Source organism: Notechis scutatus, chromosome 2 (genome assembly GCF_049901735.1).
Source record: "Notechis scutatus isolate UNSWTSFEM ecotype Mainland chromosome 2, rNotScu1.2, whole genome shotgun sequence".
Taxonomy (NCBI): domain Eukaryota; kingdom Metazoa; phylum Chordata; class Lepidosauria; order Squamata; family Elapidae; genus Notechis; species Notechis scutatus.
Window position 1 is genome coordinate 247,873,555 of NC_142010.1, and position 16,988 is coordinate 247,890,542.

The 16,988-nt window shown below is 36.9% G+C and overlaps 1 protein-coding gene across 3 annotated transcripts in view; it reads right to left on the reverse strand.

Annotated features, from left to right (window-relative positions):
* Window positions 1-1,559: 1,559 nt before the first annotated feature.
* The window catches only part of NIPBL (NIPBL cohesin loading factor), a 157,388-nt gene continuing 141,959 nt past the window's right edge, over window positions 1,560-16,988 (reverse strand). For 2 of the 3 annotated variants that reach the window (XM_026666409.2, XM_026666413.2), the window contains 8 exons: window positions 14,406-14,596; window positions 13,152-13,259; window positions 11,460-11,660; window positions 8,814-8,960; window positions 6,747-7,039; window positions 6,352-6,526; window positions 3,368-3,553; window positions 1,560-2,850 (listed from right to left, as the gene is read on the reverse strand). In XM_026666409.2, coding sequence (XP_026522194.1) covers window positions 2,485-2,850; window positions 3,368-3,553; window positions 6,352-6,526; window positions 6,747-7,039; window positions 8,814-8,960; window positions 11,460-11,660; window positions 13,152-13,259; window positions 14,406-14,596 — 1,667 coding nt within the window. In that variant the 3' untranslated portion in view covers window positions 1,560-2,484. Of the gene's footprint in view, window positions 2,851-3,326; window positions 3,554-6,351; window positions 6,527-6,746; window positions 7,040-8,813; window positions 8,961-11,459; window positions 11,661-13,151; window positions 13,260-14,405; window positions 14,597-16,988 lie in introns of all 3 variants that reach the window. The other variant, XM_026666412.2, reaches the window with a different exon arrangement.

The window sequence follows — 16,988 nt, forward strand, 5'->3', positions numbered from 1 at the left end:
TACTGATATCAGATGGCAAAGCCCAACAACCATGTCCACATCAAATATATTTGGCTTTGGCTTCACGTAATTTAGCGTGTGTGTGTGTGTGTGTGGTATTCAGCTTTGTTCGGGTATTTTCCCACGTCATTATAGTTGTGCTTTTAAAGTTGTAGCAACGTTTCGGCAGAATCTCATCTGCCATCATCAGGCTTCTTTATGGTGTTCATCTGTATGTGAAACAGTGAATATATTTGATATATATATATGTACATACCCATCTCACTATTGGTATTTAGGAATATCCCTTTCTAAAATGTTCCAGTTCAGCAGAAAGATTCAATCTACAAACACCTCTGTGTTTATGGGGCAAAAAAAAGTTTCATCTATTTATGTAAATATGAATCAGTGGAATGGACTGAAATCTTCAACATAGGAAACCCCCCACCCTTTTCTTTTTTAATTAAAAGACATTTTGGGCCCATCACCCTAAGGAATAGGGTTAATTCTTCATGTAATCCATTATCAAGAAATTCTTATTCTCCTTAGTGTATTTCACGACAATTATTATAGAGCTATGTGATTAATTTTCTGGTGAAACAGAACATCATAAAATCAATTTGTAGATACCATGGGAGTAAATGAGTGAATGTTAACTGCCAGTATTGTACAAAAAAGAATTAGGCAAAATATAGTAATGAATGCAGCATAGCTTTTGCTTTCGCAACCTTAAAAATAAAATTTGCCCAGATATATTTGCAGCCCATTACGACAAAGAAGAGGAAATGAAAAATATTTCATAGAGCAATTACATTCTGGTAATTATTAGTCATGTCAGTTTAATTTTTCAATTCTGTACAATATAATGAATTTGAATATTGTGTTACTATTTCCTACAGATCAAGTAACACACTAGAATTATGTAAATTAATGTAATAAAAACACACCCCACCATATATTAATTTTATAATTGAATTGAATGCATCTAAAATCTTTGATGAACATCCACTTTTAAATAAAATGTAGAATTTAAAATAGTTATTTGCTAATTACTATGCTATTCATTTCTTCTGCTTTTGTCAATATGCAAAAATTATTTTTCTGTTATTATCCAGAAATAGAACAGCTTCTGAAAGAATGGTGACAAGCACACATTGAAGCACCACTCAAGAGACAGTTTAAAATAGCATTTTCAGTGTATAAAAGATGGAAACAGATTTCAAGTAATTAAAAAAACCCTATCTACAATACAGCCATTTCTGTCCAGCTTTTTTAAAAAAAATCATTTAAAATGGTTAAGTTAGTGCAACTATAAGTTACAAATCCATATTGATTCCTGACATTTGCAGGCTCCAACTGAGTAAGGGAGTACCACTTGGATCATAAAGTAAATAACAACAGAATACAGGCGCACCATCATTCAGGAGATGCCTCTGCCCATTATGTCCTGGTGTAATGCACTCTGATGTCCTAACAAAGTATACATGTTTCTTTACTCAGAACAAAGTGATGGCTTTCCCCCTATGTTTTGAACATTGCCATATGAACAGCATTAGAAAGAAATTGAAGCATACAAGAAATAAACTATAGTTTCTTTTTATATCAAAATGTACTCTTGAAAATGTGTTTGGCACAGTGCTAAATCATATATAGTTAATACTAAATATTGCAGGATACAATAAAACCCTGGAGTTAACTTGTGTTTACACCCTTGTAAGGGATAAAGATACCAATTATTCAGAAATCACCCTATACAAACTGTATAAACAATATTTATGTCTTGCTTTGAAAACCACTGATATAGTAAATTTTACATAAAAGACTGGAAAATAATATAAATGGATTTAAACATATCTTTACAATAAGAAATTCAAATGGAAACAGACAAGTAACAAAGAGAAGTAAAAAAATTTATTGCAGTATTCGTTCCACCAGATTTGCTGGGGATCCCTTTTCTTGTATTATTTCAGGGTGACCTAATACATCAAAAATCTACATTTACAAAAACTCCTCCTGCAGGTAGGTCATAGATACTGCATGCTTTTTTCCCCCAACAGAATAAATTATATATCCAGGAAATTCTGCCATTTTACAGCCTGGAAAAACGATGCTTTCCTTGAAACTGGGCTAAGCTAAAGAAAGCCATCCGCTGCTAGGTTAAACTCCAAGAACACTTTATTAAGAACATTAACAGACTAATTTCCAACATTCACTTGTTTTATTTTTTTTTTAAACAGAAAGGTTTTTTTTTCAAGATATAAACATTTTTTCGTTAAACTATTATACAGTGGGAGTAAAAATGAACTGAGAAGTTTCTGCTGCACAACAGCGAAGGAAGCTCCCACAAAAATGTTTACCAAACATTTCCTTCTGTTTCCTGCATCCCAGGTGTCATTCTTACTCTTCATTAAATTGATAATTTTTTTTTGCCAGAAAGTTGGTAATTTCAAGTTTTTTTTTCTGTTCTTTCCTGTAAAATTTGGCTGCATGTGTACAAATGCATTATTAGCTGGAAGTTCCATCCTTGGCGGCATACAGCGATCGTAAAGTCTGAACAACTTTATTAGTCAGCTTATTAGCACTCGTTAGAGCAATTTTTTTGTAAATAATGTCTGACTCTTTGATAGTGTCTACCCAAGGCACCAGTTTGCGGCCATCACGGCGCTTAGCCTCAGTCCAGGAGCCACTGTAGGAGCCTGCCATCCATTGAACACTGAAGCCATTGCTGGTTTTCTGCACTACTCTTGCAATTTGTGGTCGATCTTTGTACTTTGGACAGCAAATAGCGATGACATCCATGACATCAACACTTTCATTCATCTGTGCTGCCAACTCCGTAGAGTCTGAATTTCGTTTTGACCTTCTCAATGACTAAAACATTGGAGGGGAAAAAAGACCAAGTGTTACACAAAAGAACTTGATTGAAATTATTGCTTTTATTGCTTTTAATCCCTTGACGCCGGGAGTTGGGATTTTCCGGCACACATTCCATTGCCGGCAATGAGACGCGACCGCCAGCGCCAAGGGGTTAACATATCCTTGCAAAATCACATATTTTAATTTGTACCCGTCTCTTTAAACTCTTATTGATATATAAAATTATATATACAAATGAATCATAAAGCTACATAAAAACTTGGCAACAATAAAAAGGTTACACACAATACATTCCAAAGGAAATTTTTTATACTAGATATAATCTATGTTTTTATTGTTTTTGTTAAAACTTTCTACAAAAAGTTGTATAAACGGTTAAGAATTTCTATCTACAATTTTTATATGCATTACATTACTCAATGTACATTTTATTATAGACTGACATTTATAAGCACATAAAATCATTTTACGTAATACGCTGCGAAATACGTTGACTCCTCCTCCGCCTCACCCCTGAAGTGCCTCCTCCTCTATCCTCCCCATCACTCTCATCCTCCTCTGTCTCAGCTGCATTGTTCCTAGGGCTGCCACCTCCGAGCAGCGAGGTAATAGCTTTGTTGCGAGCATTTGTGCTTGCTGACACTTCCCCGTCTTCTTCCTCTTCATCAGGATCCAAATGTTCCATAAGAAGTTTGAACTAAAAAAAGAAGGGGAGGGGGGAGGGGAGAAACTGTTTTAGGAGGAATATGCCAATTTTTTAAAGCTGAAATGATCTGTTACAAAATTTTGTTTTCTTTCTCAGACAAACTAATTAGAACAGTGATCCCCAACCTTTTTGATGCCGCGGCCCGGTACCGGCATCAGCTGGGCGCCACGGCCCGGTACCGGCATCAACTGGGTGCCGCCATCTTTTTTTGACGAAAAAGTGCTTCCGGTGACCTCACCGGAAGCACTTTTTCATCAAAAAGATGGCGAATCGCTTCCAGTGAGCTTTTTCGGGTAGAAATGGCTTTCTACCCGGAAAAGCTCACTGAAAGCGCTAGCGCCGCCATCTTTTGATGAAAAGTGCTTCGGTGAGCTTTCTACCCGGAAAAGCTCACCGGAAGCACTTTTTTATCAAAAAAATGGCGGCGCCCAGCAACCAGCGGCCTGGTAAGACTTGTTCCGCGGACCGGTACCAGTCCGTGGACCGGCGGTTGGGGATCCCTGAATTAGAAGACAAAAAAATATGCTTGGTCTTTTCATTGTTGGCAGCTCCAGCCAAGCTACAAAATAGTTGAAGCATCTCGCCCCTTCCTCTCAACCCATCTATAGATAATGTGCAGTTCAAAAATTATGCATAATTCTGTGCAGAAAAACTTTTGGGGAACTGGCTCTAATTACAGAAGGTATGTGACATATGGACATGTACCACGTTTCCCTGAAAACCACAACCTACTCCAAAAGTCCTAGCTTGATTTTTATACGCGCACCCAATATAAGCCCTACCCCCCAAAAAATAAGCCCTAATTCAGTTCCCACCCACTACAGGGTGCATGGGTAAAAATTAGGCTAGGGTGGGGATGTGGGAGGGGATGGAGCTGCCCTACTACTTACCTTCAGACAGTTGCAGCCAAGCTTCACATACCCCGACACCTGTTTTGCAGGCTATTTCTTCTGCAACCAGCAAGGCTTTCCCAAAGGCCTGTGCAGCTGATAACAGAACTCTGGATCAATCTGGAGCTTTGTTATCAGCTGCAGAGGCCTTCAGGAAAGCCTTGCCGGCCACAGAAGAAGAAGTTCCTGAAGGCCTCTGACAGCAAAAAAAGGAGGCCAGGGGTGATGCAGATAAGTGAGGTGAGTCAGTGGACAACATCCGCCGCCACCCCTCACCCAGAAATAAGACCTGGTGCCTTTTTGATGGCAAAAAACAAATATAAGACAAGGTCTTATTTTCGGGGAAACACAGTAGCAGGTGAAGAAGAATTCCAGAACATAAAATTTGCCTTTTAAAAAACAGTTATGCACCAAACACTATGGTTTGTCTTTGTCCCTGCAATACTTGGTTCTCAGTGGTCTCCCTCCAGATACTCAAAAAATGGGCTGACTGAAGAAAATGGTCGTTAAATTATAATCGGGACACCTAGATGCATGTCAATCTGTCTACATTAAGTGACGTTTCAACTTCCTTGTTGAAACCTCTGCTTTGAAAAACAGACATGCCCAGAATCTGGAGGAGAAAACAAGATCCTAGGCAATAAGATAATAGTGCAGGAACCAGTTAGTCTGCTTTATATATTCCTAATTTTTCTGTTTCTGATGGGGTCAGATTTTAGTTGGCTTATCCCTGGACAACCGAACCATATTGCATAGTAAGAAAAGTGAAAAGGCTAATTTATTATGTGTCACAAAACTTTAAAATAAAGAAAATTTGAACTAAATCATCAATGCTTCTAGAAATGGATTCTAATACATTTTTTATTTAAAATACTGTACATTTCATTCATTAACATAGATTTTTATGTTTTCATATACTGTACCACTGTGATTTGTATGATTAAAGCAGTTCAAATATATAAATAAACATGCCAAGATATGCAGCTTCTGATTCATTCTGATTCTGATTTATATAGCCATGATGATCTACTTTAGTTACTTAAAACCATTTTATCTAATGGCACAGAACTGCACAATAGCACTAGCAATAACAGACTACAATAAGCGCTATTGCTATTGCTAGACTTATATACCACTTCACAATATTTTACAGCCCTCTCTAAGCGGTTTGCAAAGTCAGCCTATGGCCCCCAACAATCTAGGTCCTCATTTTCCAACCTCGGAAGGATGGAAGGCTGAGTCAACCTTGACTCAGTCCAGTCAGGACTGAACTCTTGCAGTGAGCAGCGATTTAGTCCTGCAGTACTGCATTCCAAGCATCATATGCCACCATGCCTCCTGTGCTACAATTACAAGTAGTTCCTGACTTACAACTATTACTTAGTGATTCTTTGAAGTTATAACAGCACTGAGAAAAGTGACTTATGGCTGTTTTTCACCCAAACCTTGTAGCATCCCCTGGTCACGATAAAAATCCGGGAATCTGACAACTGTGCCAGTTGTATTTATATTTGCAGTGTCCTAGGATCATGTGATCACCATTTGTAGCCTCTACAGCTGGCTTCTGACAAGCAAAAGCAATGGGGGAAACCAGATTCACTTAACAACCACGTGATTCACTTAAGAACTGCAGTAATTCGCTTAGCAACTATAGCAAAAAAGGTTGTAAAATGGAACAGAACTCACTTACCAATTGTCTTGCTTAGCAACAGAAACTTTGGGCTCCTCATCATAAGTCAAGGACTACTTGCATACATATTTTTTTCCTTGTATAAAGATATTTTATGGGTTCTATAATCATTTCACATTTAATTTGATACCTATCTCATTTCACACCTGTGGAAAAAGTCTATCTTCAGCCAGTAGTAAATAGTGATGTTTTAAATAGTGAAAACTTACATCTAAGTATTGTTTCACTATATTCCTCTTCACATCTTCTGTGAGCCTGGAATTAGCCATATCACTTCGAAGGAAGTCCAGCGTTTGTTTTGGATGAAAGTGAATTCCTGCTTTTCTGTTTATCGCTTTATCATAAACTTTTGCCGATTCAGAAGGTGAGTATTTCTGAATTTTACTAATAAAACAAAATAAATGTTGTAAGAAAAATTCCAGTGTACTTTAAAGGAAACAATAACAACAGATATTCAGAATTGGTCAAACATTTTTAACATTATAAAAACAAATGTTAAATATTTAAGTATTATTGATTCAAGTTCCCAAGAATTCAGTCCCAAATACACTCTCACCAATTTATAAAACATAGGTAGTATAAGCAAAACTAAAATGGTCCTTACGTATCAGAAAATCCGCACAGGTTCTTCAAATGCTGTTTCAACATCAAAAGCAACAATATGCCCTGGGAGACATTTGCAAATTCAATCAAAGGAGCTGAATTGTCTGGCAAACATTTCATGACTGCATTTATATCATTTTCTTCATCAGTGTCTGAATCAGAACCTGCACGTTTTCGTGATTTCCGGGATTTGTGAATTTCCTCCTCGCTTTCACTGTCACTTTCACTATTGCTCTCACTTTCACTTTCTTCATCAGAGGAAGGCTTTTTTTCTTTTTTATATTTTACCATAGACTGAAAGAGACACATGTGCTTTAGACTACTAACAATACAATAACTTTTCTGCAATTTCACATTTTAACATATTTCTCACATTTGAAATAGCAATAGCATTTAGACTTATATACCACTTTATAGTGCTTTACAGCCCTCTCTAAGCGATTTACAGAATCAGCCTCTTGCCCCCAACAATCTGGGTCCTTACCCACCTCGGAAGGATGGAAGGCTGAGTCAACCTTGAGCCTGGTGGGATTTGAACTGCCAAATTGTAGGCAGCTGGCTGCAGAAGTAGCTTGCAGTACTGCACTCTAACCACTGCGCCACAGAGGCTCCTCAACGAATACTTGTTATGAAAAATGTGATGACATTTTGTGCAACGCCACATCAATATTGAAATATATACATGAGCACTCAGGGATTTCATTTTCAATTTGGAATATAACTGACATGTTCCACCAAGGAGACTGCTTAACTTCATTACTGACAGTCCTTTGCAGCACTTAGCATGCCTCTTCTCACTGAATACAGCTATTTTTTATATCTAAGATCTATCAGAAAAATAACTATTAAAATCCTCATGAATTCTCTGTAGGTATTATTAAACACTTTCTGAAAAATAAATGAAGGCTCTGAGTAAAACATCTGACATTAGACTATTTCACTCATTACATGAAGCTTCTTCACTTTTTGCTTTGCACATCGATCGTAAATATTATATGAAGCAAACTACACATATGAGGAAGTTGGCTTCTTGTGAGTTTGAGAGATCCCTCAGCAATGGATCCCATGAGAAGAATCCATATTACTGGCTCTTGTCTTCATACTATATGGGTATCATTACATGAAAGTAATCATTATTTGTATATGCATGTCACTGTGTGTCTGTGTGTGAGTAGGAAAGAGGGAGGGAGGGGAAGGGGAGGGGGAAAGGGAGGGGGAGGAGGGAGGGAGGGAGAGAGACTGAGACTTCAGAGCTTATTAGCCCCAATCCTATTAGCATATATGTAGGTTTTGAAGACCTAGCTGTTCCCTAAGCGTTGTGGACAGAATGTCAGATGAATGTAAGAGATAGTCTTCATTGGTGCATCTTGATTATATTTTGTTGCAGATGAGGATTTTCATTCACTTTTTGTCAGTGTTATTATTACGATTTGCCTCCCAGAGTCATATTTTTTGTGAGTTGGGAGTCATAAAAATCCATAGTTTTGGTGTGTTAACATTAAATACTCCTATTGAAAAATAACCAATTAATGTAAAACATTCTATATATTTCAGAAAATGACTCAATTTTTTTTCTTTTTATAATCCTGTCATCTCTTAATTTGGGATAGAGTTGGACTGACTGGATGGAGCTGAGAGTTCACTAACCAGATGCCCTTCCTTACACCTTCCTGACAGCTGATGAAGGGTCTGAATTAACATTTTTTAAAATGTAGTTTATAAATAAAAGGCCGCCTCTATTAAATTTATAAACTTAAAAATTATAACTTTCTGAGAATTTAAGATTGAAAGACTGCACTAAATTACTTTTTGAGTTTAAATTTATACAAAGATATTCCTTTCATCTTCTCTGTTACAGTTTTTGGTCAATTTCACAGACAAAATTAAAATTATTCTAGAACTCTGTAGGCAGTAGATACACTATTTTGATCAATGCAGGTACATTGTCTTAGTTTGGATATCTGTCCAAGATTCTACCTTCCAATCTTTTAGTACAGATTGAATTATTGAATTATGCGTAAGAAATAACTTATCAAAAATAAAGATTTTAAAAGACAATTTCACTAACCTCTTTAAATGACTGTAGAAGGTTGCTACCAGAAACTGATAATGTAATATCTATATGGTGCATTATAAAAAGTGGCTCTTCTTGGGTTTGGTAAGGAAAACAGGCCAGATTATCTGCTATATACAAAAGCATATTCACCTCTGTTTTCTGTTAAAATAAAAAGATATATAGATATGTATATAAAAGACATAACCATTCAAACCCATATTCTATGTACAGTGGCTAGATTTATCTAATACTTTTAAGTAACTGGGACATCTGGCAGGAAGGAATTCACTATTCTATTCATACCCTTCCAAATAGTGTGTCAATGGCACAGCAAGCACTGGAGGAAACTTCTTTAGACCGAGAGATCAACAGATAATTACAAATATAAGTAGTCCTCATTTAGTGACTGCAATTAGTTCCAGCTAGATAGTTTCCAATAAGAGAGATAGGGGGAGGGACCTCCTATGGAGATTGTTGGTGGCTGCTGTCTCATTGTTAGCCCTTCAAGGTAAAGCAGACAAAAAGCACAACCAGGGGCACAACCTTTATTGACAATCTTTATTGTAAAGTTACATTAAATAGGATGTTACAAAACTGAAAGCACTTTTCCCCCTCCTCACTTTTAAGTCTCCAGAAAAGAGTTCTATACTTTCCAAGTTTTTCCTCCCTCCATTTGTGGACCGAGTTGCCTGGGCTACAGGCCTTCCTTCTATCTCCCAAAGTCATTCATTCAGATAAAGTTATCTCACACAATGTCCTGAGCCTGGCCTAATTTTTCTTCCTCCCCTTCAACTTCCAAAGCAGAAAAGCAATACCGTGATTTGCCGGTGTATAAGGCGACTTTTTTGCCCTGAAAAACATGCCTCCAAGTGGGGGGTCGTCTTATACGCCGGGAGGACTCCGACTCCCACTTCGAGCTTGAGTTGCAGCCGGGAGGAGGCTGGGGGAGTGTGTGTGTGTGTGTGTGTGTGTGTGTGTGTGTGTGTGTGTGTGTGTGGCGGGTGTCACTCGCCACGCGCTGCACAACCTTTCCCCCTTTTCCTTCCTTAGCGGTGTGGGGAGGAGAGGATTCAAGATCCTCACGTGCGGCGTACTTTCTTTTTCTTTTTTTCTTTTTGCACGCAGGTTTTGCATGCGGGCAGCTGTAGGTTAAGGATGGGGAGCCCCGGGTGGGTTATCAGGTTTTACGGTGCTTCCAACATGTGCGAACGGTGGGAGAGCGGAGAAGAGAGCGAGCGAGCGCCCGCTGTGTGAAATCCTGCCGTCAAAGCAACACTGGGGGAGGCAGGGTATAAATTTACCAGGTTAATGTAGCAATGGTGATTAATGCCCAGAACATTGTTTGCGGGTATTGGGGTGTGTGTGTGTGTGTGTGTGGTGGTGGTTAGCTATTTGCATATTCTTGGTTCAAAATTGGATTAGCTCATTTCAAAATTGTCCAAAGCAGAAAAGTGCGTCAAAAAAAAAAAAAAGTGCAAAAGTGGAAGGTGTGTGGAAGAGGGGGTAGTCTTATACGGCGAGTATATAACAAACTCTATATTTTGAGTGGAAATGTTGGGGGTCGTCTTATACGCCCAGTCGTCTTATACGCCCGGCAAATACGGTAACTTCTTCAGCTGCTTTTCTCTACAACACTACACGTCCCTAAACAGTGATATCACATTAACAAGTTAACAAACTCAGACATGTGACCTTAATTAGTTGGTTAGAATCCTCCCCAAATATTTTCTAAAAACTGAGCAGACATTAAGGTCTGCTGATTAGCTTGATACTGAAGGCTTTTGTTATCCTAAATATGCACTGGTTGGAAAATGAATTTATTATCATTTCTTACCATTTTATTTGTAAACTATTACTATCTACGGCAGTTGCTAAACAAGAACTACCTGTAATTCCTAAGCAAGAGAAGAATCAAATAAAAATGCAGGAGCACAGAACATCCTGAGCAACTGTTCTATTGAACTTACACAAATTATGATTAAATTGAAACTAGTACATATTGCTGGTACATATTGCTAAACCCTGCTTGGGATTTGCAAGCTGTTTTTATATAGGTAGTCCTCAACTTACAAACACAACTAGAATTATGTTATGTGGCAGTCGCATATCAAATCATCATATGATCGGGTTAGGGTTGGTAAAATGTCTTTGATGACTGCATTTTGTTGCCTGTGTTCATGTGCAATGAAAATAAAGTTGAATCTAATCTAATCTAATCTAAGTTGAGGACTGTCTGTATACAGTTATAATGTAGGTAAAAATGACCAGGCTTAAATTATCCTAATATAATTTGAAGATATTATGCAAAGACCTCACTCTCCAAAGGAGAGAACAGATTGAATGCTGGAACAGGTGTAATGAAAGAGAAAAAAGGACAACCAGCAATGAGGTGGATGCATTTAGTTACTATGGCAATGAATGCAGTACTGGAAGGCCTGAAGGACCAAGTTAGGGACTGGTTGTCATGGAGAAAATCTAGCTATATGGTTGCTACCAATTTGATAGCATATAATCACAATAAATTCCAAGACCAGATTAATAAATGCACCCATGCAGTTAAATATATAAATACAATGGCGAAGCTACTCTAAGCAAAAGAAAAAGCATCCATCAAGAAGGACATTCTAGAGAAGTCCTGAAAGCCTGCATAAGACTTACAGCTGTGTCATCAAAGAGGTTGAGCAAAGAAATAAGAAAGGCTCGTCGGTGTTGCCGATTCCCTCGGATCATGGAGTAAAGATGTGAGCACAAAGCGCTGCTGGATTCATCCTGTCTAAAGCCCCTCACAGGATCTTTTCGGCAGGTATTGATTGCCTGCTGTACTTGGTAAGACATCTTCATACCAGCTACTGCTTTCATCTGAAATTGAACAAAATGTGTAATGCCTACATATTTCTTACAGCAATCTGAATGAAGTGATTGCCAAACAACTTCCGTGCCATATCCTAAATGGCTCCCTACTCCACAGTCTTTCAGATCCCATATCTTCCTCTCCCCAACTTTCATTTTGATTCTCCCTGTTCCTATTCCAACTGTTTGTAACTATTTAACAAGAATAGAAAAAGTTTGTTGTAAAGAAACTCTTTGTGTTGAAAAAATGTGAATACAACTACTGGCTTGTAGAGAACAATTCACGTGCTGTCCCAGCCAGTCTATGGAATTGGATAGTTACTTAGGAATTATGAGCTGTCCCCTTAAGGGAATGCATCATGGTAAATGTAGTTAAAGGTATCCTGGGAAATGTAGTTCATGTCATGTGGCCACATCTGTAATCCCAATTGGTCACTAATTTGACCCTCGATGGGTTGGGGGAGTTTTTCCTCACTTTGCCTGAACTCACTAACTCATGGCAGCTGCTTTCTATCGCTACGAGATGAGTTAGGAGATAACCATCTTTTACTTTTATGCCTTCTGCACAGAGGTGGATTTGAAGCTGTACAGATGCAGATAGATAACTCAACCAGATATCCATAATAAATTACATTTATTGGTTCATCAGGTATCCTCATAACTCATGTTTGTGATGAAGTTCTTCTTTAATGACCAATCCTTTGTATATCTGCCTTGTAGTAAAAGATGGTTATCTCCTAACCCATCTCGTAGCGATAGAAAGCAGCTGCCATGAGTTAGTGAGTTCAGGCAAAGTGAGGAAAAACTCCCCCAACCCATCTAGGGTCAAATTAGTGACTAATCGGGATTACAGATGTGGCCAGGTGACATGAACTACATTTCCCAGGATACCTTTAACTACATTTACCATGATGCATTCCCTTAAGGGGACAGCTCATAATTCCTAAGTAACTATCCAATTCCCATAGACTGGCTGGGACAGCACAATTCAATTCTGCACTTTTTAATCATGAGGGGATGAGCAACTACATATAGTAAAACCTTACATCCGCTATTGATAGACTACATTCTGAAGACTTCTCAAAGCTGGCAAGGCCATAAACAATGGCTATGTAACATTTCTCGTTGAGCAAAGCTGGCTCATCGTGTCTAACTTATGCAGCTCTGGTTTAAATACTCCTTTCTTCTACAAAAGGGTATATACATTCCTTGCTTCTAAAGGCATTTTCTCTCTTTCTCATGTCACAACTTTTGTTTTCAAGAAGAAACATGTCAAAATTTCACATGCAAACTTTAGTAAAAGCCCACATAGAATGGCATGTGCTCAATTTTTGTATATTAATAGAAACATATTTTGTTTCATTTTTTTCCCAGCTGCAGAAACTGAATTATCACATCCTTTTTATTGTGAAAACAAACTTCTTCTGATTGTATTTTTATATAAATGGAAAAAGACAGAAATGATACTTAATTTATTAAGATAAATAGAGGTCAACATACATGAATAAACCCAGCATATTTTTTGTCTATTTCCACCAGCTGTTGGTCTGCTTTGTTCCTCATAGAAGGCTCTGGATCTGTGCCCATTGCTATTAAATATGGTACACACTGCAAAAAAAGACAAAAACATAATTGAAAGAATTCCATGTTTGTGTTTGTGAACAAAACAGGGAAAGGGGAACAGAAAAGTATAAATATCTTTCTGGTAAATAAATTGCTCAATCATATTCTTCTCCCATCTACCATCCTCACTAAGAGGACGAGGCAGAAGAGTTTCCTCCTGTTGATAGCAGATGATTCTATTATTTATATGTCAAATGATCCCCACCCTATCATTTCAAAAAATAGGGAAATACTTCATATTTCTTCTGGGCAAATATGGAAAATGAGCTTTGTGAAGTATTCCCAGCCATAAACCAAATGAAAGGCCACCAATAATCAAAACATTGTGCAATCCCATCTATTATGATTCAACATTATGTATCAACCAAGTTACTGTGATTTGGGGAACACACTGATTAAAGTCTTGTCTTAGCTTTATGTGTGAACTAAACCCATAAGTCAAGGTTAGGAAGAAAGAATCCAGTACTATTTTACATTGCTTGTGCCTTTTGCTGTTCTATCTATATCGCTGCTGCCTTTCTATTTACTGTATTATTAGATTCCTTGGAAATGTTTATCATATTGAAAAGCAGGTAAAAGAAACTGATAACTACAAATATTGGGCATGTTATCTACAAACCAATCTTCTCCAAACAGGATCTGCCCGTCTTGGGTGATCAGCCCAGGAAATGATTCTAGAAGTCTGGAATCAGAAGGTGCTTTTTTCTGGGATAGCCTGGTAACTCTAAAATAATCCCTAAAGTCTATATTTTACCTTAAGAATTCATGGGACATACAAATATTCTCCTATCTGATGATTTTTTGGGAACTTAAGGTGCTCATCACATTATGCTTTTAAAAGTTGTTTGTTTTAAACTGATTGTTTGATATATTAATAAGAATTGTCTGGAGTTTGTGAAATCAGATTAGATACATTACAAACAAATCAAATAAACTATATGAGTAAAATAAATACTTAAATAAATTTTTTCTGAGCATCCAAAAATATCCATATCTTGAGTACAAAAATATAGTGATTACAACAGATTTCTGTACTTTCTTACTCCTTAGTAAGCTCCAATGAACTATCGTATGTATATGCTGCCAGTCAACATTTTGCAGAATTGCGAATTTAAATATACCATTGTATACCTGAACTGGATGGATAAGACCCTGGTTTAACGTGAGTGCAATAACATTGAGCGCAAAATGACGAACACTGGACTGTGTGTGAAAGAATGCTTCTAGGACTTGTTTGAGATATAGCTGCATGATGGAGCTGCTCATCCCTGAGGAAATATCACCCATTTCTTTCAGATCTTCTTGCTTTGCTACCTTTTTCCCTACAAGAATAGAAAAGAAGAGAGAAATCTTATCATAATATCTATTATTTATATACTGTGTACATGTTGAATGCATATTTTGCATTTCTGTTATTGTTTACAGTAGAAATTGGAGTGCCATCTAATTGAAGCCCGTTGGTGAAGTAAGATGGATTCACCCACATTAACATACCATTCTCCATTAACTGATAAACTACTTGAAGAGCTACCTTAAGTCGCCAATCTAGAGACATGAAGAAAAATGTAGATGGGCTGTACCATTTCAGATCACAGATTGAATAGGCTGGATTATTTAAGGCTGTAGGTAAAGATAAATAATTTTAATTTGCCTATGAAAAAAGCACGCACATACCCTAAAAACCTTCTTCTAAGGGAAAGGATGTGCTCACTTCCCAACATCTGTCACAGCAATAAGAAGCAAGAAAAAAAGGTATCAGGTGTGAGATGTGTCCAGGGAAGAAGGGTAGACTGTATAATTACAGAGAAAACTGCCTGAAGAAGCATAGTTACATGTTAAGCAAACAGGTCTTGTAGTGTCCTTAGATATAAGTGCATACAATTAAGATAAATACAGCAGAAAAAAGAGGAAAAATAGGTCACGTACTAAACATAGAAGCTAATACTCTGATATGCATCCAAAAAGTGAAAAGAATTCTGGGAGGACAGTATCTTGATTCAAATAAAGAAAATAATGGCTTTCCATAAATATAATATCTGACTGAAAAGAAGCTCCATTACGGTCAAATCAATGTAAGAACAAACAAGGAGTGAAATAAATATAAGAAGACCACCAAAAGCTTATTTGGGTGTTAGAAGTATATAATATAACCTTGGTGAAATGTTCCAATTGTTTTAACATCCAGTCAAAAGAATAAAAATGCTGATTGCTAGCAGAATTATCAAAGCAGTTCCCTTTGATTGATAAGCAATTGGTTTTCTATGCAATGTCAATGTCTTTCAAAATTTCCAGCAAAAGAGTTGAAAGAATCACATTTGCCAACCCTAAGAATCTGAATATCAAAATAATGTTATTTGATTATGGTGCCAAGACTGCTCAAGTGACAGAAAATACAGCTCCAGTTGAACAACTTGAACCAAGGTTCATATGTGGCCACCAGCCATTATTAGGATGTAGTCTGCATTGTCCCAGTGAAGGTTTGACATTAACAAGGAATAAATAATAAAGAACTGTAGGGAAACATAAAGAAGAACCTCCGATCATTCATGTTGTGAAACACTTGCACCAAGGACCTTTCATTTCATTACAAATATTCACATTTAATGATTGATGGTATCAGGATGCACCATGTATTTTGCAATGCAGTACCAGTGCTTTATCTTTCAATTTTATCTAAGCAGATATTCTATTTGTCATAGTATTAGAAGAGAAAATTAATATTGCCAGTTAGCATGTTGTTATATTAATCGTGATTGAAGCCCTCAGATAGCTAAAGGACATCCTCACTAATACTGAATTTATCAGACCTGCACACTGATTTTATAATTTTTAAAAAAAACATCCTGCTTGGTACTGCCTATATTTTTAGATGCTACCTTAATAATTATTAGGCCATTGGATACGACTTGAATTATTTCCACCAGTATTAAACTGTGAATCTAACTATCGATTATCCATCCTTAATAATAATATTAGAATATGCTGCAAGAAGATTGCACAGACTTACAATCAATGGTATGACAAAGTAGAAACAATTGTGCATTAGAATTGTGAAGAAAATAGGGATAATTGAGGTGGCAATACCAGGGAATGGTAGAATAGAAGATAAATAATTGGAGAAGATTACAAAGTATCAAGATCTGAAAATCAAAATTGGAAGATTATGGCAAAAACTGGCCATGGTGGTCCTAGTAGCTATAGGCACACTAGGTGCCAGTGTGGAAAAATCTTGTATGACAATTTAAAAAATCTGTGCATTGACAAAATTACCATAGATCAACTGCAAAGGGCCTTCCCTTTCTGTTGATACTACATTCTCAAAAATCTTACCTAAAAAAAGTTGGAGCTAGCACTAGTCAAATATCTCCAAATGTTTTTTAAGAACCAAAAATATTCAAGAGGATTTGATTGTTTATACCATTAAAATAAAAACCAGGATTACAGATAAGGCAGGTATAACCTGCATCAGGTACCAGATGCCACAATATCATCAAATACAAGTAGTTATAACATGTATCTGAACATAGATAGTGAAACACTAAGAATCCCCCCATTTTTCAGAAAGTCTTTTTCTGAACCTCTGGAACAAGATTTAAGAACAAGTATAGGGATTGACTATAAAATAGCAACTAACTCAGATATAATTTGAAAACATTGAACAGAAAACAGTGAAAACAATGATCATCCTAAAATTTTGCCTTTAGAAATAAATCT